The sequence below is a fragment of the Solea senegalensis genome, linkage group LG5 (genome assembly GCF_019176455.1).
Source record: "Solea senegalensis isolate Sse05_10M linkage group LG5, IFAPA_SoseM_1, whole genome shotgun sequence".
Taxonomy (NCBI): domain Eukaryota; kingdom Metazoa; phylum Chordata; class Actinopteri; order Pleuronectiformes; family Soleidae; genus Solea; species Solea senegalensis.
The window spans coordinates 27,327,085-27,352,761 of NC_058025.1; the positions used below are offsets into that span (position 1 = coordinate 27,327,085).

Genomic DNA, 25,677 nt, shown 5'->3' on the forward strand with positions numbered 1-25,677 from the left:
TGCCATTCCCATGATACCTTTGTTTTTATAGGGCAGTCAACAAACATCCACCCTAGTGAGCGCGCACACACGCACACACACACACACACACACACACACACACACACACAGCCACAACAAAGGCTAATCTTAACCTAAACCTAACCACACTTCTAATCTCAGCCCTAAACTTCACCAGTTTAAAAACAAGGTTTTGCCTCATGAGGAAACACACACACACACACAGACACACACGCACACACACACACACACACACACACACACACACTAGCACTTACAGGAGGCTGGTTATAGCATTTCATTTAACCTTTATGACACTGTGTTATTGACCTTTCCCAAAACTAATCTTCCTGTACACACACACACACACACACACACACACACACACACACACACACACTGTAAGGACTGTTTGCTCTGCAGACACTGGATGTCACAGTCACACGACACTGTCTCACTGTGCTCAAAATTCATGTGTTCATTCTGTGAGTCATACGCAGATGTTCATCGTCTCACACTGTCACAGCTAAATATAAATAAATCTCACAGAAACTTAAACTGTTTTTTATTTAACGATCAAGTCTCTGTCGTTTGAGGCCAAAAACAAGATTTTTGCTGCATTTATTTATGTTTACGGTCTAACGCTGTCACATTCTGCTCTCGTGCATCATATCGTCACGCCTACATCACGTAGTTACTGTCTTTGGTGCCAGGACAGAATATTCCTATTGCATACATATGTATACATACATCTATATACATATATATACATAGATACATATATATATACATATATAGATAGTGTTCTGTACGTTTGAACATTTATAACCTTGTGCCGTCTAAAATCTATATGTTCTGCAGCCAGAACACTAATAATAATAATAATATTATTATATATTCTGTAACATTCCTGGTTGAATAAAATAAATTACAGAACGCAGCAGATTTGGCTAAATGGAATGAAAAAGGACATAAAAATAAAAGTGAACATAGTTGGAACAGAGGAACTGTTCCCAGTCTCCTTCATGACGCACACTCATACACAAGTCAGATATAAATAAAGGTTCATCATGGAGCTCAGAATGATTTAAGAACAATTCACTCAGCATTTTGGTTTTAATTCCATATCCTTACAATAATGAGACTGAGATTAGTCTGAAACATTTACTCAATTCATTCATTGTTCATTCATTTCTAAATGATCTATTTTGATAATCAGTGTTTTTATTAAGTTTCTTAACTGTGAATATGTTCTGGTTACTTTGCTTCATGTAAATAAATAAATAAATAACATCATTACCACTGAATCATTTTTTGAGATTCATTTCCAGGTTTGGTAAATACTGATCCACATTTAACCGACCAAACGTTTATTCCATTAATCGAGAGAATAATTGACAGATCAAGCGATTATGAAAATAATCCTTAGTTTTGGCCCTAATTGAAAAAAGAATAGAAAAACAATCACACTTAATAATAAAAATAAACAAAGTTGAGCTGTAGTTAAAATGTCTTAATCTCATATAAAGTATATAACTCTACTGGGATTATTATAAGTGCTATAAAGTCTTTAAAATGAAGTTAAACAGGGGAGGGGGAGGGTACTATAATAAACAATTACTTAAAAACTGCACGCACACACAAAATGATCTATTATTGAGAGAGATGATAAATCAGAAAATGAGAGCAATCACTAAAAGAGCATTCATGAAAGATGTTTAACATAATGACACGCAGATTATTACATTTGTATTATTTATTTTAAAATGATTTTAAAAAAAGTGCTAGGGTTAGGAGAACACTTTTCTATGGAAGTGTGTGTGTGTGTGTGTGTGTGTGTGCGTGCGTGCGTGCGTGCGTGTGTGTGCGCGGACAGTATTTGTAGTATCTTGACCATCTGCTTACACAACGCTGGCCTGAGCCGAGCTGCCTGGAGTCCGGGCAGGAAATACCAGCTCTGTGTGATGATGTGGCACTTTGAGCCATAAATTTACCATGGCTCCCCCACTCTGCTCACCCCATCCCCCACCCCTGCTTATCCACGTCCACTCTCCTCCTCCTCCTCCTCCTCCTCCTCTTCTCTTGTATTTAGTGTCATGAGTGTTTCCATCAGTACCTGCCTGTCACAGCACGTTACCTTAGGCCGTGTTGTTTTTGTAATGCAGGTTAAATAATGATGGTTTGGGTCGGCGACTTCCTGCCATGCAGCTCTTGTTTTGTGTGACTTGATTGATGGTGTGATTTGCAGCAATCTATTGAATGAATTAGGTTATGATAATCTGATTAAAATGTTAGCAGCAGACGAGGAAGAGGAAGACGAGCGCGTTTGAGCGACACGAGCTGAGATTATAAACACGCTGAGTCCTAAAAACAGGGTTTGTTCCGATTGATGTGTTTCAAATAACATGCAGAAAAGGAAGTTTTCATCAATTTAGTTGGAAATGGTTCAGTTGAGTAAATGAGAACATACACGCATGTAAATTCTAATCATGCAAATAATCCCAGTTCCTCCTGAGCTGCAACAGGTTCAGTGTAGTCACCTGTGGGGCTTTAGCCCCCTGAAATGGGATGTTGGATTAGTATGGAAAGCTGATAATCTGCCATGAGGTGATAAAAACCATATGGACGACAACAACAACAACAACAACAACAACAACAACAACATGATGTAGAAGACCTTCATGTATAAATCGCCTGCTGTCAGCAGTGATGACTCCTCCTGCAGCTTCAGTGAGTCGTCATTTATTTGGCTGTTTCCTTGTTTTTTTTTCCAGAGCGGTCACATAAATGGCCACAGCGTCATGTGCACAAATCAGTTGTTTTAATCTGAAGTTGATCCCTCGGTGATCTCTGCTAAGCAGCGTCGTGATGGGCACAAGCTTGCAAGTAGGTCAGAGGCCTTCGAACGCCGCTCATGCCAAACAGAAACAAAGTGTCAGCGAGCTCATGTTAGATTTCACAGGAGTCGACGCTGATTAACGGGGATCGTGTTACACGGCACAGCCCTGCTCTTAAAGACACAGAGACACACCCACCGGCTTCTGTTCGCTGCCATCGCATTAAAACAATAAAGAGTGAACTTCTGTCTGGTTACATGACACAGCACATTCTTTCACTTCAGCTCGTCCATAACGTCACGCGAGTCGTTTATTAACGGATCGAAATGATTCATTAGGTCTTTGTCCCAGAAAGTGTAGCATTTATATCTCGTTATATCGTGAAATACTGTGTATGTTTTACTATGTATGTATATAATAATATTTGGATAAGTTGATGTTATTCAGGTGAACACAAAATGACACAATGTAACGCTGCTGATTCTCTCTATAGACTTTGGTGCAGGAGAGTGAACTGTTGAAGTGTACTTGAAGCAGGCATGAATTTATTATACTGCAGCTTTCCCTTTAACCCTTTAACATCAGTCTAACTGAGGCCAGATAGAGAGATACAGTTTATATATAAGCAGACGTTAACTTTAAGGCATTCAACAGCTTCATATTATCACTTGAGAGATTTCTCAATGGAATAATATAGTTCTAAGTGCTTGTGTCGAAATGTAATTCTAATGTTATTAACAAGGACGAAGCCAAAGCTCACTATGAATTAAAGCTCCTCTTGCTGTGCTGTTAGCCTTCCTCTGTTTGTACAACGTGTTTTCTCAAGCAATCTCTCCTAAAGGAAACAAAGACAGGAAGTCAAACAGTTTCCTTTTTTCACACTGAGGAATCCATAAACACGTCGGGAACTTTACCAACTTTGCTGCACTTAATCCTTATTTTACCGATCGCTTCCCTGACCCTGTGGACAAAGTGTGTTTCTCATGCTAACTTCATGGTAAATGTGTTTGAGCATCAAGTAGTCGCCGTTGTTTCTGATGTGCCAGTGTCGACCTGAGTCTGAGGCTACGATCATGAGGTTATAGCAAAGATTGACATTAGAAAAACACTCGCGACACAAAGCAATGAAAGGTTGATCATGTAACAGCATTTCTCTGATATCCTGAGTGTCAATCTGGAACCACATCTGTGGTCGTTTCCTGCAATAAAACCTGTCACCAGATCACATTTGGCCACACACACACACACACACACACACACACACACACAGATACAGTTGTAGTCTCCATATGAAAATCAGCGTTTTTAGCTCACAGCAGAACTGGAGCTGCTGGTCAACCACTGCCACGTTTGGAAAGTGTCACTTAAGTGAAGTCACAAAAATAAAACATAATATGAACTTCATGATTGCTGCAGCAGACAAACTTTCTCTATGGACTTTGGTGCAGGAGAGTGAGAGGTTTGCAGAGTGTCTGAAGACCCACTGATGCAGACACACGTAGTATAAATGGGCTTTAATGGCGACATTAAGTGTCAAACATGATCCAACACAGAAATGACCATTAGAGACACAGGACGTAGACGAGGCTTCAGTTGTGTGTTTGTTTAGAGACACATCGCTCTGCAGGTGTGTGTGTGTGTGTGTGTGTGTGTGGACTGATGTCACTTTGATCACCTGTGGAAAAACACTGCAGTCGTCCATGTATGACGGTCAGGTCGCACATTCATTATTGTGACGGTTGTCACGGTTACACATCAACACACCTGTGTCGAGGCTGAGTTTAATGTCATGAGCAGGAATTCACTGCGAGATCTCAGCTGATAAAACAAAATAAATCATTTTATTATTCTGAAAACCCTTTCATAAAGAAACATGTTCTAACATGATGTTCTGACTGCTTCACTGTCCACTTGTGTGTGTGGGATACAACTCCATTTGACAGACAGAGCAGATCATTAACACCTGCAGGTAATTACTCAGCGTCCGTCACATCTCATTTCCTGACGCGTGTCTGCACAGTTTAGTTTAGTTTGGTTTAGTTTAGTTTAGTTTGACTCTGTCTGACTCCCAACCAAAAGTCATTCTAACTCCAACACCGTCTCAGTGTAACGTCTTCAAAATGTCAAATTCTTGTGTATATGTTGTTTGCTTCACTATGCACAGACTGTAAAAATATCTTTTAAACAGCGAAGAATGTTGAACAGCTTTACAGTCGAAAAGGTTTGACATCGTGACGCTCCTGTTTCCCCACACACAGAAATGCACAAACCTTCTCTACAACAACAAGACCAAACACACGGCCATGCACCAGCTGTCATTTACACTCACATGTGAAGGTATTTTTAAATGTGGGTAAATCTAAGTAGAGGAGTTTGCCTCTAAACATAGAAGATGGTGATGTTACCGTTAGCAGCGTCCTGTAAATCACCACAATCAGTCTACTGATGATGTCACTTTCTCTTGTGATGGTGTAAAAAAACAGAAGAGTGTTTGTATCTGATCCAGTGACACGTTACCAGATCATTTTGTCATGTTTGTGTAAGACGGTAAAGTTCTGTCCATCGTCTGGATCAAGATTTCACCGACGTACCGACGTGTAAAATGAAATATTTTTGCTGTTTTTCTATTTGAATCATTTGAACCTGGGACTGAAAACCAACTGGATCCATTTCCATTGTCAGAAGCCACATGTTCGTGGGTGTCACTGCGTTTTTTTGTCAAGTAGAAAATGAGCCTTTGGTTTGGAAACATGAGCTCATTTGTATCACGGAGCGTCACTCGCAGCTTCTGCTACAACATTTGTCTTTGTCAATGACAATAAAGATCATTTTCCTTTCCTGGTGCAAATCACTAGATTCGTCATCATTGGGCGACGATGGGGACGATGGGGAGTGGCTGAACAAGCTACTGATTTACTAGCCGATTGTGTTAGCATTTTCAAATTCCTCACAGTAGAATTAGAATAAACCAAACAAATATGGATATACTTCTGAATACAAGCAAACACGCAGGCTTTGGATCCACATGTGGAGTATAACCCACACGTGTGTGAGTGAGCAGTAGCATCGCTCTCTTCTTCTTCTTCTTCTTCTTCTTCTTCTTCTTCTTTGGTTTGGTTCCGTGCATCCAGACTTGGATATAATCCCACTGAACGAGCATGAAAAGCTGGCGCAGTAGTGCTGAGGTAGCTGCACCTTTGTCAGTGACCTGTAACCCGACACTAGGCCCTGCCTCCAGTTTATGGCTCGTCTTGATGAGTGGACAGACTGGAGAAGCTCTCTCAGTCCAGTGTCACCTCACACTTCTCTATCAGCCACAGAGGGGATTGTCTTTCCTGTGAGCAGCAGCAGCAGCAGCAGCAGCAGCAGCAGCAGCAGCAGCAGCAGCAGCAGCAGCAGCAGCAGCAGCAGCAGCAGCAGCAGCAGCGGTGTGAGATGAGAGCAGGAAACATGAGCAGCACCTATTGTTAGGTGGATGTCACCCTGTCACTCACAGCCAAAATGTGTGTGTGTGTGTGTGTGTGTGTGTGTGTGTGTGTGTGTGTGTGTGGGTGTGTGGGGGGCGGGGTCTATCAGTGTGCTGGCATCTTAGATAGCGGGTGTGTTTGTAGGGGGAAGACAGGGATTAGTGACGGGGAACAGTTACTGACCTCCTGAATCAGAGCTTTGAATGTCCCAGCATGCTCGCTGCTTCTGCCCGACTGAGGACATTTATAGGAAGCACTTAATTATGTCTGTCTGACAGCAGAGACGAGTCTCACATCCGCAGGTGTTATTTGTCCCGTCAACGTTGAGGACAAGAAGGAACGATTTGGGATCGTCAAAATCTCCTGGAATTTTATTATAAAATTAGGATTAAAAAAAAGTTACAGAACTCATATTATGAAGTCTATCAAATGAAATGAGCCTGTGTGAACGCAGCTGATGGAGGTTTAACATGACGGCGTCTACAGGCCTCTGTATACGTCCAACATCAGCTGTTTTATTCCATGTTAAGTGACAGAGTCTCACACACATGAAAAAAGCTATTGCGCAGTATTTATTTAATTAAGTAATGAATTGAGCTGTAAACATAAGTGAGTATCTACTGATGATATCTTCTTCTTTTTCTCTCTGCAGCTGTTAACTTGTCGACAGGTTGTTTAACTTGACTCCCCTATGACAGAAAACAGGCTGTGATATCACTCAGTATCAGAACTCATCAGTTTTCAAGTCAGATTTTGTCAGAAAATGATGAGATTTGGGGAAAATCCACTCAAATGTTCATTAATAAAAATCAAATGCAGAAATTCCTGAGAACGGGCGAGAGGTTGTGTATGTGCAAGATCATTCACTGAACTAAAATCAACTGAAAATGGTTCTGACTTCATCGTACTTATTGTTATACATGACTACACATCAGTAGACAGTGGCATTATAGAAAGCACATGTTAGTCAATGTTAAGACATAAAACATTAATAATAAATTCATCCTCGGTTCTGAAGTGATTTCATAATTGAATCTTAATGCTTTATTTAAACATAATAATAATAATAATAATAAGAAGAAGAAGAAGAAACATAATTAAATACTGAATTGTATTTACTTCCATTGGCTTCATGTTTTCTCAGCAACCGAAACAATTACGCAATGAATGGATTATTAATCAATTACTAAAAGAATCATCAACTATTGATAATCTAATGAAATGGGAATGTTTTCTGGTTTATTTGCTCAAGGACAAAACAAGACATTTGATAACGTCGTCATTTCCAGGTTCGTAAAACACTAATAAACATTTTTCAAAATGTTCTGACACTATGAACCCAACGATTACTAGATTAATCCAGAAAGTCATCGTCAGATTAATCAATTATGCAAATAATCGTTAGTCTTTATGTAAAATGAGCTTTCCCTCTTTCAAACACTGATTCAACTGAACACAGCGTACGTCAAAACACAGTTTTTCTTCATTTATTTTTCATTTTTAGACTCGATACATAATCGTTTAAGAGAGAATCGCGATGCATCAGAGAATAGACGACCTCTGCCACCTCTGATTCAAGGTCAGTTTGCCTCCACAGGCTCATGACACCACTGTCCACCAGAGACAGAGAGAGAGAGACACAGAGAGAGAGAGAGACAGACAGGCCAGATGTCAGGTTACGGTGTGGGGAATTATGAAAATCAAGTCCTCAGTGAGCAGGATTAACTGAGAGGTTAATTAACTTATGTTACACCTGAATGCTGTGGCCCATTGACCTGTGCACGTCCAGATTACCCTCAATCTGGAGCCACAGCACAGACACTGAGACCAGGCGGCTAAGCTGCTTCGCTATCTGACGTGTGTGTGTGTGTGTGTGTGTGTGTGTGTGTGTGTGTGTGTGTGTGGCAGACCACTGATACAGAGAGGCCTCTCAGGCTCCATCAGGAATGTAACGGCATGTATTATGTGCACACACTCATGCAGACACACACACCTGCACAAACACATTAATCTATGACAGGAGCTACAACAGATGCAACTGGTGTGTGTGTGTGTGTGTGTGTGTGTGTGTGTGTGTGTGTGTGTCTCTCTCTCTCAGCTAGCAGCCACACACACACACACACACACACACACACACACACACACACACACACACACACACACACACACACACACACACACACACACACAGACAGACAGACAGACGAGCGCGTCACATTTCACTGCCTCACAGGTTTCAAATGAACGCTCCGCAGTTCACCATCGAAAAAGCAGATCTATTCATTTCAGTTCTGTCCACTGAACACGTGTTGCTCTAATAATACGTTTCCAGGCTGCTGAATATTCAGAGGAGACGCTGTATTCAGGGCCTAGAGTCACTAACACACACACACATGAATTAGCCGGATTTGGACGGGGGCCACGGCGAGGGTGTGTAACGTAAGCACCCCACACACACACACACACACACACATTTAAAATCATTATAATTCAGTCGCACCAATCAAACCAAACTCCAGATCTACTGCACACACACTTTACCAACATCTTTGAAATTTCACGTCATATTTCTATTTTTAGCAGCTTTCAACAAATATAACTTGCAAAAGATTGATGTCACTTTGACGTCACGCCGAAGTCACGGAGGTGGAGCAGCAGCAGGAGAGCGTCGGAGGGACACGCTGCCATTCAAGGCCTGGACGTCCAACTGGACAGCTCATAAAAACTAATGAATGTGATTTACATGAATTAGTTTTAGATTCAGTTTCAATGATTTCTTTGTTTTATGGAGCAAAGAAACCAGAAAATATGCACATTTAAGAAGCTGAAAACCCGGAAAACTTGTTTTAACTTATCAACAATTATCAAAATAGTTGACGATTCATTTAGTAATCGATTAATAATTGATAAATGCTTTAAACCCTATATTAAATATTATAATAAAGTGTCAAATATTAGCCGATTTGTGCAAAGATCCAAATGAATATGATATAATAAAAACCAGTGCAAGGAAGTTTGTAATCAAACACTGTCCTGCACCAAAGTCAGAAAGTTTCACTGTGTTATTTTGTGACTTTCTTCACTGAGAACGACCAAAGTTACACAAACGAGTAACAAATGAGGCGTTCATGGAGCAGCAGCTCCTGTTTCAGACTTCAAAACGCTGATTTCCTCCATGTTCTTGTGATTCTGAGACGTGTCCCCACTGGCGGCCATGTTGGCGGCCCTCCATGACACTGGCGAGACCTTGACACATAAAGTCAGACTTTTATAGCAGCTCTCTAATCTGCTCGCTTGCCGTTCGTCTGTCAATGATTACTCAATCTTGTTGACGCGCAGCAGCGACTCATGATGTCTGCACACATTTTGATTACACACGCACGAATGCTCGGTCCGAAAAAGAAAATGCTGAATGGACGTTATAGTGAATGCAAATGAGGCTGAAGGTCACGTTTATTGAAGAATCAGTGACGTTTGTTATCTCTGTGTGTGTGTCATGACATTCAGTCCTTTCATCTGCTGTCAATACTTTTTTAAATCAAATAGGTTTTAGCCACATTTTAACCAAAAGAAGAAAAACGCCAGGTATTCGTTTGTTTGTTTTTTTCAGAAAAAAAACGAGTTTTCTAAGAATTCCTGAAACTGTTTGTTCTGACCAATGTGACAAAAAACAAGAACAGGTCAATGCCACCAACTCCTCCTCAACAGTATCTGCAGGTCACCATACCATAATATTGTCTTTAAATGCAGAGTGAGATCCGTGAGTTTTATTTAAATGGAGCATTTGTTTACTCTTCTATTGTCCTTCTCGAGGACATTACCTCTGACAAACACCTGTGTCAGAGGTAATGTGATCGTGACACGAGACGCGGTCTGCGGATTCTGTGATAATCAATATATTACAAGTCAATGATGCAGCGATACATCACGATATCTGTCAAACTGAAGAAAACTAAATAAGTAACTTATGAATATAAATGTTCTGAGACGACACACAGACGTCATATCTGAAAAAAACTACACGTCATTTCATCTTTTCTAAGTCTGTTCCCCACATTATTGTTTCTCTCATTTCATGCCAGCGACGCTGTGCCCTCGTTAAGCGCTCAAAAAGCTAATAAGTCAACCTTTAAGGGCCCGTCAGCGCTGGCACGCCGCAAATTCTATCCATCATCCAACAATCTACACTTTATTTAGAAGATAATACCATGAGAGACCATGATAAGTGTGAAGGGCCTCTACAACAATGGCAGGGATGGAAAAAGCAGCGGTGAGGCAATGTTTGCCTAACAGTCGGATCTCGTAAATAGAGGGGCTTTTGCAAGCAGCTGCAGAAATTCCAGACTGCTGCGATTAAAAAGTAACACCCACATTGAGGAGTGGGGAGGGTGTTTGAACAAGCTGACCCTGCCTCTGTTTAATGAAAAGAGAGGAGCCAAGTCTTTCTCAATGGCAGAGTTTAACTGCAGACTCCCAGGTTTCCTGAACGCAGCGTGGGAGAGTGAAAAAAGGAGAAACATCCCATCATACTGTCACTCAGGCACCGTGTATGCACCAGGTGGAAAGATGATGTTTTAATATTTAAAAAGTGTTAAAATGACCGTAAATGCATCGAGGGAATCATAAAACCATAAACCTAACATTGATATTTAAACAACACACATTTCTATAGACTGCCAAATTAAAGGCATATCCATATCCAACAATAAAGCTTAATCTGAGTCAGATTTAGACCACCTGAGTGTCTAATCCCTAAACTCTGCCCCACACTAGAGGATTAATTGGCCAGATTTGGGTCCTGATCTGGTTCTTCCAACAGATAATCTGGCCTAATGATCCCGTAGTGTGAGGGGTTAACAGGCGTAAAGCAATGTTTAATCAAACAATGGTTAGATTACATGCTCTCTGTGTGTGTGTGTGTGTGTGTGTGTGTGTGTGTGTGTGTGTGTGGTCCTGAGTCTGGACTGCATGGTCTAGTCTGTGTTTTGTCAGGATTAAAACACTGAAGGAGTTTGTTGTGTCTGTGTTAACTCTGATTAAGTTGTACATTAACAAATAAACAACATTTGATGGGTATTATAACCGGGGTAGATATAAACATGGAGTGGTTACACGTGTTACCTGCTAGTTAATATAGTTGTGATATCAGTACTGAGGCTTCATCCATACGATTAGGTTCTCATTTAAAATCAGGGTTTCAGAAGAAGTCCAAGTTCACGTGACATACTAATGACGATGGAAACAGGAAGTTGATTCTCTCCTCATGTCAGAAAGTAACTGCATCATTTTTCCAAAGGTGTCTGTTTATTTTCTTTTTCAGCTTCTCACTTTTTAATGGCTCTAAAACGTCGCGTTAGTGTGGACGGCTTTCTTAAACAGATGCAGACGAGTGTGGACGCAGCCGGAATCCAAACACAAGCGTTTTCTAATCGATTCATTCATCAGCTTTGCAATTTGAGACAACGCAGTTAACAACTAACGAAGGCTGCAGAGGTTGTGTTTGGGTTCATATGTGACTTCTGTTAGTCAACTCAAAACATCTGTCAAAACTTCACTTAAAAATATCACAACTAGATATTTTCCCCAAAATCATTCAGTCCCACTGTGCAGCCTTGAAGTCAATCCCCCCCCCAGGACCTCCGCCCTCCCCTCCAAGAGCCTGCTCACCATATAACTGTAATGACACGCAGTGAAAGAATCCAGGAATGCCATTAAAGCATTTCCAGTGACGGAGCACATTTTAAAAAAGCCGCGCCGCAGCTGTTCGATGAATAAGTGGAGCCAGAGATCCCTAACAGGAGGCCCGGGGCCCCCGCTCACTCTCTGCTGCTGCTGCTGCTGCTGCTGCTCACTCTCTGCTGCTGCTGCTGCTGCTCACTCTCTGCAGCAGGTCTCCCTGCCAGGTTTTATGGTCACATTAAAGTGGGTGTTGTGGGGCTAAAGGGGGAGGGGTCAGATTGGAGGCCTGATTGTTTTTCAAGAAGTGGATAAAGCCACAAAACACTGGATAAACATGCAGGACTGAACCAGAGGTTTCCGACTCTGCAGCACGTGTCACGTCACACTTCATCACGGTTCCCGACGCCGCCTGCTGCACGCATTTTAAAGCATGTTAACTTATTTGCTTCAGTTTATTTCACTATTAAACTCCAGTGAAGGAAATCACAGCCCTATAGCTAGTTTTTTTTATGATCGATATTTCTAAATGAATCAATTCTATAAATATCAGTGAGTGATGCTTTTTTTGCCGTGCGGTTGTAGACGCTCGTGTGGCAGCAGGAGCACAAGGAAACACTGATTACAGCCACTGAACAAAAGGCTCGGCCAATAAAAGCTACGCCTGCTTAAGTCTACAGAGATACTTTATCTCGCTGTGTCACTTTGTAAACGTCTCACTCTCCCACACCAGAGTCCACAGAGAAAACCAGTGATTTTATTGTTGATTCAAACAATAAAAACGTGTTTAAACGTGTTTAAACGTGTTATTAAATGTGTTATTTTGACACAGGAACAGCAGCTCGAGGGTCAGCTGTGAGTTAAAAACACAGCATCATGATCTCAATGTGTTCATGTGGACAAATGTGATCTGGAGACAGTTTTTATTGCAGGAAACGACCACAGAGCTGCACTTTATGGCAGAGGGAGCTTTGTCTGTGTTGTATGAGCAGTTTGTTTTTACTAATTCTGAGTTCTCACACACACACACACACACACACACACACACATATTTACTACATAATACTTGTCAGATTCTGGTGTCCTGTGAGTTTTTGGTGATCTGGACTTTGAATCATGACTTCATTTTCTCAGTCAAGCTTCATAACGATATTTGCTGTGCTATACATTTAAAATGAATTAAATACATACTATAATATTAGTAGGACTTATTCAATGAATCGGTTATTAAATTAATCCTCAACTTTGATAATCGATTGATCCGTTTTCTTAAACAATTTAAACAAGTTTGAATATTTTTCATATATAACAAAAAATAAAAAAATAATAATAAATGAGTAAATAAATGTTTGCGGTTTAAAGGACGAGATGAATCAATACTCGTATCGGTCAAATAACAAATGTAAAATCCGATATGATGGAAAAATCACGCTTCACTGTATATTTAGACTGAAAAAATGTAAATAAAAATCAGCAATGTCATTTTAGCTTTAGTTTATTTCTTCTTTGTGAGAGAAGAATATGACACGTTGGAGAATTCAGTGTTTGAAACAGCTGTAGGTGGTAAACGCGTCAGTGCAAATGTCTTATTAACAGCGTCATCGTTTCTTCTTCTACTGCTTTATCCTTCACATGAGGGTCGCGGGGCTGCTGGTGCCAATAGAGCTGGATTATTAATCAATTACTAAATGAATCCACAACTATTTTGATAATCGATTAATCAGTTTGAAGCTTTTTTTTTCATGATTAAAACAAGATTTCCAATTTCTTTTGTCAATTGTATTTTTTTTTTTAAATCCCAACTTTCTCTGTTGTTGTGGGATTGTGAAAAAAAACTCTGAGACTAAATCAGTAAAAATCACTATATTCTTTAACAGTGAAGTAAAAATGCACGCTTTTCATTCAGTTTGAGGGTTATTGGGAAAATGACCAGAAGCTCGATTGCACATGAACACATGAACACATGAACAGCCATGGGCCATAAAGACAGACAGTCGTGTTATATTTTATCAGCTTGTTTTTACAAATGTGTCCATAATCAACTTAGCAAAACAAAAAAAGTGCCACGTGATGTGTGAAGATAGATATGTTTGCAGTGTGGATGATTTGAGTGGCGGGGGGAGGGGAGTGAAATCATACACCAGTACAGCTGGAGGAGCACCCCCTCCCCCTCCTCCCCCTCCTCCGCCTCCTCCTCCACTTTCCGATAGTTGTTGGAAAAACAAGCTGGAAGAGGTACAATCCACAAAAAGGAGTGGCTCTGAAACACAGATCCATACGCTGACATGTTCATTACATGGCATTATTCACTCAGGGAGACGTCTGTGCACTAAACTCAAAACATGTTTGGTTACATTTCAGCACGTTAGAAGAAATAACTGCACTGGAATTTAAGAAATTCAGCTCCATTTTACTGCCATTTTTGGAATTGGAAACTGCAATTCTTGCACCTTTAAGGGCATTTTGTTTTGTTTTCTTCAATATGCACGATTCTCTAGAATAAAAAAAGCACAGTCTCAAAAATCGACCACACAGCGTCTGTTAATAATGGCTGCAGTCAGTCATTTATTTACTGAATTAACTGGAAACTATTTTCACTAGTTATGGGACTGAGTTTAACAAGTAAAATAAGAATATTGTCCGTTTGTCTTTGGTTTACGTTGAAGTTTTCGAAAAAAACAACTTGACATTAACATTGTCAACATTTTATGGACCAAACAACAAATTGATTCATGGGGAAAACAATGTAGAGATTTATCAGGGATGCAAATAATCATTATTTTCAGTCAAAATATGACAGAAGTCACGAAAATCTATAACCTACAAAATAACTATATTTTTCAGTGATGGATAATAATTCATCTCAGTTTTCCCTAAAGAAGCAGAGATGTTTTTTTGGAATACCAAAACATCCTTAAACTTCACACTGAGATTTGAAATGATACAAGATTACGACACAGAATTAAAAGCAAGATCAAAGTATATATTGTCATTGTAAGAGCTGAAAACAACGGCTATAAAAACACAATATTTGATTAAAAGCTCAATCACATGACATGATTGTTGTGTGAGTGTGAACAGCACTGCCACTTTACTACTTTGTCCATTTATACAAGCGGCTGCGGGGCTCGCGTATCCGTGCCAACACGCTTGTTAAATAATGCATGCATGTTTTTGGAGAGGAAGCACGGTCAAGTGTGTAACAGCACGCAATTTTGTCTCTGTCGTAATAGTTTGGCACGCGGCCGACTCCCAGCACAGCCTCACACATACGCACTGCACACGGGGAGATCCCAGCATTTTTTGGGTGTGTGCCAGGCAGGAATACCACCAGGTTCAATTCCCTGCGTTTCCTGAGCCACTGCCAAAACTACACGACAACAAACAACTCCTCCCTCCCTCCCTCCCTCCCTCCCTTCTCTCCTTCTCTCCATCTGCCTCAGGTCTTCTTGAAGCATCTGTTTTTTTACCATCACCGCCAGGAATTTCTCTTTGATTCTGCTGTTGGCTCTTTAAAAGTTTGACCAGCAGATCGTCACCATTCCTTATTTTTAATGTCCGTATTCCTTCAGTTTGAGAAGACAAAATCCTGTGTAGCATAGAAGTGACAATCAAAAGTGTTTTATCAGGAGATACCATAAAACCCAGACTGCTCCTCTCTTTTTCTTTTGTTGGTTCAGATCAGATTAAAAGCTGTCCGCCCCAGTGGGGCCTTTTTTATATTTAGCCCACATCTTGTTCCTATTTCAAAAGATGCATTTACTGCCTTCAAATGTGGTTTTGTTTTGCAGCTTTGAGCATGCTTACTATGCTGGCTCCACTCTGTCTGCCGAGCAGCCATAAGCATCCTTTTATTGTCCCATGACCATTACACTGAATGACTACATACAAATGACCCCTACAGTAACTGCACATCCTGAGGAATCTTTGAAGCATCGTCTCCGGCTTTTACACGGACAAGACGCACACACACGGCCACCGGAAACTGGACTTAGTGAGAATAAAAGTGTTTTTTAAAGGCTTTGCAATGACAGTGATCGGTGTACCCTACGTGCAGCCGCTCGACTGGTCATGAAAGAAATCCGCTCGGTGCGCTCCAACAACAAAGACGCACATGTTGCAACAACCATTACAAACAAATCCACCATGAGTCAGTGGTCATGTATGAAGAAAACAATCATTTCTCTGACCCCCACCATCCCCCACACACATAGTTGTCTGTCTATATACTGAGGCTATATTGGTTTTCGGCCCCTATTTAAATTGCATTTCCATTCGCCGGCTTGCTTTAATGTGCAGCACTAATGCAGTCACTAATGTACACATCACATTTAGGGAAGTCTGTAAATGATCCATCATAAATAAAAGATGACACAGATAATCCACAAATCGCTCACAGGGTATGGATCTGCCTGCTGCTGTATGTATATATATATATTCATTATATAGTGTAAACATGTATATAGATATAAAATGCCTTCAATAAGTGTTTGGTATAATGAAACATACGCACTATGAATACATTATGAACAATCAGCCTACAGAATGGTCTCATTGACAGTTACTAAATCATTACTGGTTGTTGTAGGTCACATTAATAAGAATAAATGTAACTCAGGGGAGAAATAAACACATATACATGCACAAATGCTCCAGTCCTCTGGTACAAACTGCCTCAAACTATGTGGAAAGGTTGTTAACGTGTGCCTTATTCACGTCTCTGTTTTCTATGAGTGCTATAAAGCTTCATCTTCTGGTTAAAGGGCTCCAACCTTCATCTTTTATTTATTATAACAACCTAAATTACATTTATTTATGGATTACACAATTTCCAAAATAAAGGGACCAACAAGCCTGCCTATGTGAAATGAGTTTTCATGATAGATAATATTTTCTGTTATATTTCAATGGCGGCAACTCGGGACGGGACAATATACAAAAAATGACCTCACATTGTGATAGAACTCGTTCACTGTACGCCGACTGTCGCGGGTTTACATTATCGGGATAATCGCACAAAAGGAGAAAATCATTATCTTTTCAAATCACTGCAAAGACAGCCCTACAATAAATAAGCCAAATATTTTTAAATTGGTTAAAATGATCTAGATTTAAGAAATAAATCATCTGCTTGACTAGAAGTTTAGACACTTTTAGACTCTATCGCGCATTAAAATGAGGAAAACCTCAACAAAACTGGCCAAAACTGAAGAAACTTAGCACAAGCAAAGAAAATCTGCTGACTTTTCCTCGACTTTGGGACGGCTAATTAAAGCCTATAAAGCCAGCTGTGATATCTGATTGAGACAAGATCTATTTCCCTTGAAAATCTATGTGTGAGTGACTCGCCAACATACAGTCTTTGTGATTTATTTCCAAGTGCCACAAGGGGGACATCTTTCAGTCATTCCAGGACTTTATGATCTTTTTTTTTTTTTAATCCACAGGGTTTTTGTAACACATTTTTATATTTCTGACATCTTTTTGCACCATTTTGTGTTTTTGGAAACATTTTTTACTTTTCACTACAATTTTATCAAAGCTACAGATGTTCAAACGAAATGAGGTGAACAAAATCACGCCCGGTGACAACTTCAAAGTTGTTCTTATTATGTCAATCATGTCATAATAAGGTGGGTGAACGCGTGTCTCACCTGTTTAAACTGCTCTTCATAGGTCCACTCGTGGCGCTGGGACTGGGACTGCAGCTGCGCCGGCGGGGACTCAGCAGCGCGCCGGGCCGGGGCGAAGGCTGCCGGGAGTCTGGCCATGAGATGCATCGGCGCGCTCTTGGGAGAATGACCGGCTCCCTGAAGCGAGGAGAGCCGGTGCTGGTAGTGGTTCAGACCGACGTCCTCCTCTTCCTCCTCCTCCTCGCCCTCCATATCGTCCTCCTCATCATCAAGGATCTCCTGCTCCTCCGTATCGGTCCGCTCCTTGTCGCTGTCCGGTCTCGAGGAGTCCCGGTCCCCGTCCACTCTGCGGACCTCCATGTGAGGAAGCGTCAGTCCGCCGGGGGACGCGTGGGTAACTCCGGCGGCCAGAGCGCCTCGCATCGCCGCCTGGTAGTGTCGGAAAGCCAGAGCCTGCTGGTGTATGTGGGACTCCACCAGCGGCCGCAGGTCCTTCTCCTTCTCCGCCTGCCGGAGCTTCTCCTCCAGCGCCAGGCGCGCCGCCTGCTGCCGCTGCAGGTTCTCCATGACCGCCTCGAGCTTCATGCCGCCGCCGCCGCCGCCGCCGCCGCTGCCGGCCTGCTGGGTCAGAGAGCCGGGGAAGGCGATGCTGCTGTGGGAGGAGGCGGAGGAGGGAGCCTGGAGGGGAAGGCTGCCGGACGAGAAAGAGCCTTGCTGCGGACAGGGACGACCACAGGTCAGGTAAACATTAAAACAACAAACAAACACACAAACAAACAAACAAACACACACAGTTCTGAGCGTTTGTGATTGAAAACAAGACAAAGTGTCAAACAACAAGTCAAGTGCAGAACATTATTCACTTTCAAAGTGAGAGAACGCTTACCAAAGCAGATTTAGTTGCTATACTTGTGTTATCAACCATGCTTCTGTTCTCAAACCAATCACCAGAGTCTTCTTCGCGTTTCAGTCCCGCATCCAGGCCGGCACGCACACATCAAGTGTCGATAGTTGGTCTGACTCTCACTCACTCACTCACTCTCTCACTCACTCACTCACTCACTCACTCACTGAAGACTTGGATCGTGTTGAATGGAGGAGCCTCGAGCAGCCTTTGGCAACAAGTGGCAAGTGTAGTGAGAATGACCTCTGCAGGCTGCACTGATCCACAGATCAGCCCCTCTGCTCTCCTCTGCTCCACCATGTGCCAACAGCAGCAGCAGCAGCAACACGTCAATACACAGAGAGGAGAGGAGACAAGGAGGAGAGGAGAGGAGACAAGGAGGAGAGGACAAGCACACAATTACACCTGCAGTCATTCATCCACTTTATCTGACACTGTTAACCTGCTGATATATGAGGTAAAGATCATATTCAATCTTTATGCATAACTTTGTCATTAAAAAATCATGTTCACATCATTCTCTGCTCGTTTAATGATTCCAGCTGTGCTCTTTTGTTCTTCGTTTACTTTTAGTTCACTTTATTTTTAACTTCATTCCCACTGCAGCTGTTTTATGTTGTTCCTAATAATTCATTGCTGTTCCCCGTCGTGCCTCTAATTTAACACACAAAATATGCTGTTCATGTACAACTGTAGTCTTTTTGTTTTTCTTAAATTTCAGTTTAAGTTATTCTGGAAAAATGGGCAAAAGCATTTACTCACAGGATCATTTTCTGACCCTTTTATTGTTAAAATAAGCACAAAAACAACAACAACAGACAGACACTTTGAAGCTTAGGTGTTTGTTAGTTTGTAGTTTGTGTGATTGTTCAGGAGCAGGTGATGGAATAAAGTGGCTGAAACACATGGAGCAGAAACAAAGTCAAATATTAAAAAGGTACAGTGTGTAAAAATCTAGCTCCATTTATGAATGTTGTAGTTGAATATCCCTTAACTCACTCTTCTGTGTCTCAGTGTGTTGGAGTAACTATGTAGCCTTGGGGTAATGACAAAAACTAGATACACAACCAGGTGTACACTTAACAAAAAAAACAACTAGTCAGTGCTTTTTCTTTCTTAAATTTCTGCCAAATGAAAACAATTCCACCGAAATGTTTGACACAGGACCAAACACCTGGGCAGGCAGGGACAATCAGACACTGGTGAATCACATCAGGGCGATCAAGAGGGAAGCCAGGACAGGAAGTCAATGTTAACACAGTATACACACACACACAGGAAAACTACAAAATAAAACAGGAAACAAGGAAAACAAAGAACTAAAAACCTAACAAAAAGTCCAAACAGAATAATAATATAGAATAGAGAAATCAGTTTCCTAAAGAACAATCTGTTAAACAAACAAACTAACAAAATTAAATTAGGAAATATTTGGCCTGACTCAAAATAAAATGTACTAGACCCATAAAATGAAGATAACATAATCTATTAGGTTTTATATCGATATTGTGTTAGCTTGTTGCTTTTTATGAAATCTTCAAAACTAAAAAAGAAAACTGTTGATGTCTCTTTGTTGTTTTTAAGTGTTCACAAAGAAAAACATCAGACTTCCTCATGGTTTTCCAAATTTCCAACATAAGTGGTGATTAACTAGTTGAAAGAGAACTGGGCTTGTAACCAGAGGGTTGCTGGTTCAAGTCCCCACAAGTTGGGGTACCCCTGAGCTCAGTGGCTGCCCACTGCTCCTAATTCTAGGAATGTTCCAAGTAGACTAGAGGATGGGTTAAATGCAGAAAATAATTTCCCTAAGGGGATTAATAAAGATTAAAAAAAAAAAATCATTCATCCATCGTCTACCACTTTATCCTCCACCTGAGGGTCACGGGGTCGCTGGTGCCAGTCCCAGCTGACAGAGGGTGAAAGACCCTCAGTTTACCGTGTTCGTGTCAAACTCAATAACAGCGTTGTCCCGGTCAGGCCACGTCAAATACGTTTGTACCTTTTGCTCTATGTCAGCCTCATGTGGAGGATAAAGCTGTGGACAATGAATATATGAATTAACGGATTAATGAAGGAAGGAAAATTAATGGATTGAATGGATGGAATATTAAGCAGTAAATAATCTCTGCCTGATTTTCCATTGGAATCAACTTCTATCTGTCTGACCTGATTTCCTCCGTGTTCAGTAGATCACATACAGCCCTGTATACAGTCACATGTATCTTTCCATTCAATCGCTGTACTCACTCATTTTTACTAGACTTAACTTTAGACACTGAGCTGCCACAGTCACTGTGCAACCTGAGAGTCAGATTAAAGAACTAGCAGTTTTACAATGATGATGATAAACATAAGAAATAAACACGTACCTCTGTCAACAGATGAAAAAGCTGATGTAAACGTAAATAAATACAAAGCTGATTTTGATAGAAAATGTGTTAATTTTCCTTTAATACTATTAAATAGGCTAACACAGTGTGCCGGCGCTCCCTAGTGTCTGATCAGAGGACTACTACTGATTTTCTCTCCTCTCTCTCTCTCATGCGCACGCACGCACACACACACACGCGCACACACACACACACACACACACACACACACACACAGGGAGAAAATGCCTGTTTTTCTTTTTTACCTTTTCCAGTAAAAATCTTGAATCACTGAATTGTATGAAAGTGTAAATAAAATATGTTTACATTGACAACATCTCATCAATCCTGTGGTTTGCATGTGTCAGAGTCACAACTCCATACATTTTATTCTTATAGTTATTTTAAAGAATGTTCAAAGATGATTTACATACATTAAAGAGCCATAAAACAAAAAGAATCTCCTGCGATCTATCTGTGGGTCCTGACCTTTTCATCTGATGTCGTCAGCTGATCATGGTAAATTTCCACACACACACCAGGAAATGTGAGCGTCACACTGACCTCACATTTCCTCCCCCTCACACCTGCAGTTGGACAATGGGAGGAGGAGGAGCCAACAGGTGGAGAAAAGCCAGAGCTCACAGGCTCCGCCCACTGCTGCGTCACATGTTGTCGAGATCAGAGCTCAAACTGGTTCCAGTTCTGAGGCAGTCGTGGTGACAAAGTGCTGAAATGGCCGGAGTTCAGCTGCAGAGAGAAACCTTCTGTTGTTCCATCTGTTTGGAGCCACTGAAGGATCCGGTGACTCTCACCTGTGGACACAGCTTCTGTATGAACTGTATTAAAGACCACTGGGACTCAGAGGAGCAGAAGAGGATCTACAGCTGCCCTCAGTGTAGGAAGATCTTCATCTCGAGGCCTGAACTGTTAAAAAACATCATGTTAGCAGATTTAGTGGAGGAGCTGAAGAAGACTGGACTCCACGCTGCTCCTGCTCATCACTGCTATGCTGGAGCTGAAGATGTGGCCTGTGATGTCTGCACTGGCAGGAAACTGAAAGCTCTCAAGTCCTGTTTGGTTTGTTTGGCCTCTTACTGTGAGGAACATCTCCAGCCTCATCATCAATCACCTGCATTAAAGAAGCACAAGCTGGTGGAGCCGTCCAAGAACCTCCAGGAGAACATCTGCCCTCGTCACAACGAGGTGATGAAGATGTTCTGCCGCACCGATCAGCAGTGCATCTGTTATCTCTGCTCTGTGGAAGAACATAAAGACCACGACACGGTCTCAGCTGCAGCAGAGAGGACGCACAAGCAGAGAGAGCTGGATCTGAGTCGAGAAGAAGTCCAGCAGAGACTCCGGGACAGAGACAGAGGCGTGAAGGTGCTTCAACAGGAGAGGAAGACTCTCACTCTCTCTGCTGATAAAGCCGTGGAGGACACAGACAAGATCTTCACCGAGATGATGGGTCTCCTGCAGAAGAGAAGCTCTGACGTGAAGCAGCAGATCAGATCCAAGCAGGAAACAGAAGTGAGACGAGTCACAGACGCCGAGGAGAAGCTTCAGCAGGAGATCACTGAGCTGAAGAAGAGAGAAGCTGAACTGAAGCAGCTCTCACTCACACACGACCACAACCAGTTTCTCCTCAACTACCGCTCACTGTCAGCACTCAGTCCGTCCACACACTCGTCCACCGTCCGTCCTCTGAGACACTTTGAGGACGTGACAGCGGCTGTGGCAAAGGTCAGAGGTCAACTGCAGGACGTCCTGACCGAGACGTGGACAAACATCTCACTGGCTGTGGCTGAAGTAGATGTTTTACTGACAGAACCAGAACCAGAAACACGACCACAACCACAACCAAAGACCAGAGCTGAACTCTTCAGATATTCACAGGAAATCAAACTGGATCCAAACACAGCAAACACACGTCTGTTATTATCTGAGGGAGACAGAAAAGTGACAGTAATGAAGGAAGATCAGTCTTATCCTCATCACACAGACAGATTCACTGGTTGGTGTCATCGCGTCATGAGTAAAGAGAGTCTGACAGGACGTTGTTACTGGGAGATGGAGTGGACAGGAAGAGGAGGAGTTTGCGTGGCAGTGACGTACAAGAACATCAGCAGATCAGGGAGATCACGTGAATGTGGATTTGGATTCAGTGACAAATCTTGGGCTTTAGTTTGTAAACAAAAGAGTTGTACGTTTGTTCACAACAGTATCGTGGCTGACGTCTCAGGTGGTTTGTCCTCCAGAGTGGGAGTTTACCTGGACCACAGAGCAGGTCTTCTGTCCTTCTACAGAGTCTCCAACACCATGACTCTGCTCCACAGAGTCCAGACCACATTCACTCAGCCTCTCTATGCTGGGGTTTGGTTTTATTATCCTTCACCTGGAGACACAGCTGAGATCTATAAACTCAAATAGACTGGAGTTCTTTCAGGAGCCGTGAGTTAAACTCGTGTTTAAATCTTTAACTTCTCTGCTCTCATCGCAACGACAACAATAACATTAACAAACAAACAAAAAATTAATTTAAAATTCCTCAGTTTCATGTTTAAATTCCTCAAATCTCTTGTTCCTGGGTCTCAATGGGAGAAAGAATTACACTTTAATATAGAACAAAGTGCTGAACCATAAGCATAGACCTTCAGCCTCTATAATCACTTATTTTGTCTGCATGCTTCTGTGTTATTATCAGTGCTTTGTTTATGTTTGTTTGATTTTGGATATGGTGTTTTATTGAACTATCATCTGAATGACATGTAAATAGACAAACACACACACAAACTTGCCTCTATATACTGCATTAGTGAATACACATTATAGACATATACTGTATTAGTGAATACACATTATAGACATAATGCATTCCCTAAAACCAGGTCTCAACCCTGAAGAAGCCCTTTAAAGTTGTAGGGCCCAGACAACATTACATGTCATTTAGCAGACGCATTTATCCAAAGCGACTTACAATAAGTGCATTTAAACATTAGGGTACAAATAAGAGCTAGAAGTAAGTGAGAGTGTGAGAGCTTCAAGTAAACCAAACTATGAAGTCACAATGTCCTCACAGAGAAAGAAATACAAGGTTTGCACAGCGATTCTTATTAGGACTCTGCATTGACTTCCATTAATTTGGAAAACCTTGAACAAAACATTTTCCATAACCTTAACCATAAAAAGGTTACTGTCTAAATCCGTCCGTCACCACAAGGCAACCATATTACACGTCCTAGGTACAGGTTAAAAAAAAGAAGAAATGTAACCAAAGTGCCTCCAACAACAATAAACTTAACAGTAGCTACCAGCTATCAGCTCATCGGTGTTCGTCAAACCTAGAAATGATGATGTTCTCAAATGTCTTGTTTTGTCCACAAACCAAAATGATTCGCTATTAATGATTTCTTTGTTATCCAGAGCAAAGAAATTAAGAAAATATTCACATTTAAGAAGCTTAAACAATTAGAAATCTTGTTTTAATCATGAAAAAAAGCTTCAAACCGATGAATCGATTATCAAAATAGTTGTCGATTAATTTAGTAATCGATAAATAATCGATAAATTGATTACTCGCCTCAGCTCTACTTATCAGTATATAAAATAAGCTTCTGGTCAATGAAGTCTGTTATTATTTTAGTCAATAAAATGTAATGATTGATTTGTAAAATAAAGCCTGAACAAATATCATACACAGTATATATAGTGTTTGTCTTGGCTCAGTCTCATTAGTGTGATCTTGACTTGAACAAATTGTAAAGAAAAGCAGAGCTAGGTTAGGAGTTAGGAGGTCAATAATAATCTGTGATACATAAAAACAACAACAGCAACACTGGACAGAGGAGGAAAGTGCATTCACACAACACAGTCGTCACTTTTCCACCTAAAATAGGTGTAGAAATGTTTGTAGAGAAAACACAGCCAAGCTCAGTTTCCCTACACACACCTATTGTTATTATTATTATTATTATTATTATTATTATAATAATAATTATTATTATTATTATTGCAGGATTAACAACTGATTCAAAATCCTACATCCTTGTCTTTTCTCTGGATCTTTATTGTGGCATTAGCTAAATCCCTATGAGAATTCATTTTAATACATCCATTACTTTTTGAGTTATTGCTCACAGACAGACAGACAGACAACTGCAGCCCAGAACCTAAGATTTTTTGATTTGATTTTCATGAATATAAATTTAATAAAAATGAAAAACAATTAAGATCATATACATTTTAAGTGTCTACGTGTTGGTGTGGATGGTTCAGTGTGTTATTGAATGATGATGATGTGCTCAGAGAGTTGCTAAATCATTAGCATCACAGTCAATACTTACAAAGCTGTGTCATTCACACACATTATCCGAGCACATGCGGTTGGTTTATTATTCATACTAATAACAGATGTTCACAGGCTCCTGTTACACTTTATAATTCAATCATCTGGTCGAAGTTTCCATGATTTTAAAACAACAATACTGAGCTAGCTCATTATAATGATTGATTATTAAAAGACAGCGTCCAGCACAAACAAACATGAACTAACCTAATGTAGATTAACAGCGTTAAGGAAAACTCACCTAATAAGAAGATGGAAGGTTAATGAGAGGTTCTGGGTGTTTTATGCTCATCGCTGGTGTCACGTGTTCGCCTCATGGTGTCGTCACAGTTCTTCTCAGGTCTTGTCACCCGCAAAATAATCCACCTGTGTGTGTTTAAAGTCCGGAGAAAGTCCGCTAGCTTAGCACATTGGCTGCCATTGACTGCTATAGACGTCAATGC

At 41.0% G+C, this 25,677-nt stretch overlaps 2 protein-coding genes across 2 annotated transcripts in view; one reads left to right on the forward strand and one right to left on the reverse strand.

The window, feature by feature from the left end:
• Positions 1-18,843, reverse strand: part of arid3c (AT rich interactive domain 3C (BRIGHT-like)) — a 53,474-nt gene extending 34,631 nt beyond the window's left edge. Inside the window, exons 1-2 of the mRNA XM_044025788.1 lie at positions 18,500-18,843; positions 17,635-18,327 (exon numbers count right to left, since the gene is read on the reverse strand). Of these exons, the coding sequence (XP_043881723.1) occupies positions 17,635-18,327; positions 18,500-18,538 (732 nt within the window). The 5' untranslated portion in view covers positions 18,539-18,843. The remainder of the gene's footprint in view (positions 1-17,634; positions 18,328-18,499) is intronic.
• A 2,731-nt stretch (positions 18,844-21,574) lies between these two features.
• Positions 21,575-23,772, forward strand: LOC122769332 (tripartite motif-containing protein 16-like). Its single transcript, XM_044025789.1, has one exon. It carries the CDS (start codon positions 21,622-21,624, stop codon positions 23,317-23,319), a length of 1,698 nt encoding a protein of 565 aa, XP_043881724.1. The 5' UTR covers positions 21,575-21,621; the 3' UTR covers positions 23,320-23,772.
• The last annotated feature ends 1,905 nt before the right edge of the window (positions 23,773-25,677 follow it).

Excerpts from the sequence above, each read along its gene's own strand:
- LOC122769332 (XM_044025789.1), top strand. The coding sequence starts at position 21,622 with ATGGCCGGAGTTCAGCTGCAGAGAGAAACCTTCTGTTGTTCCATCTGT.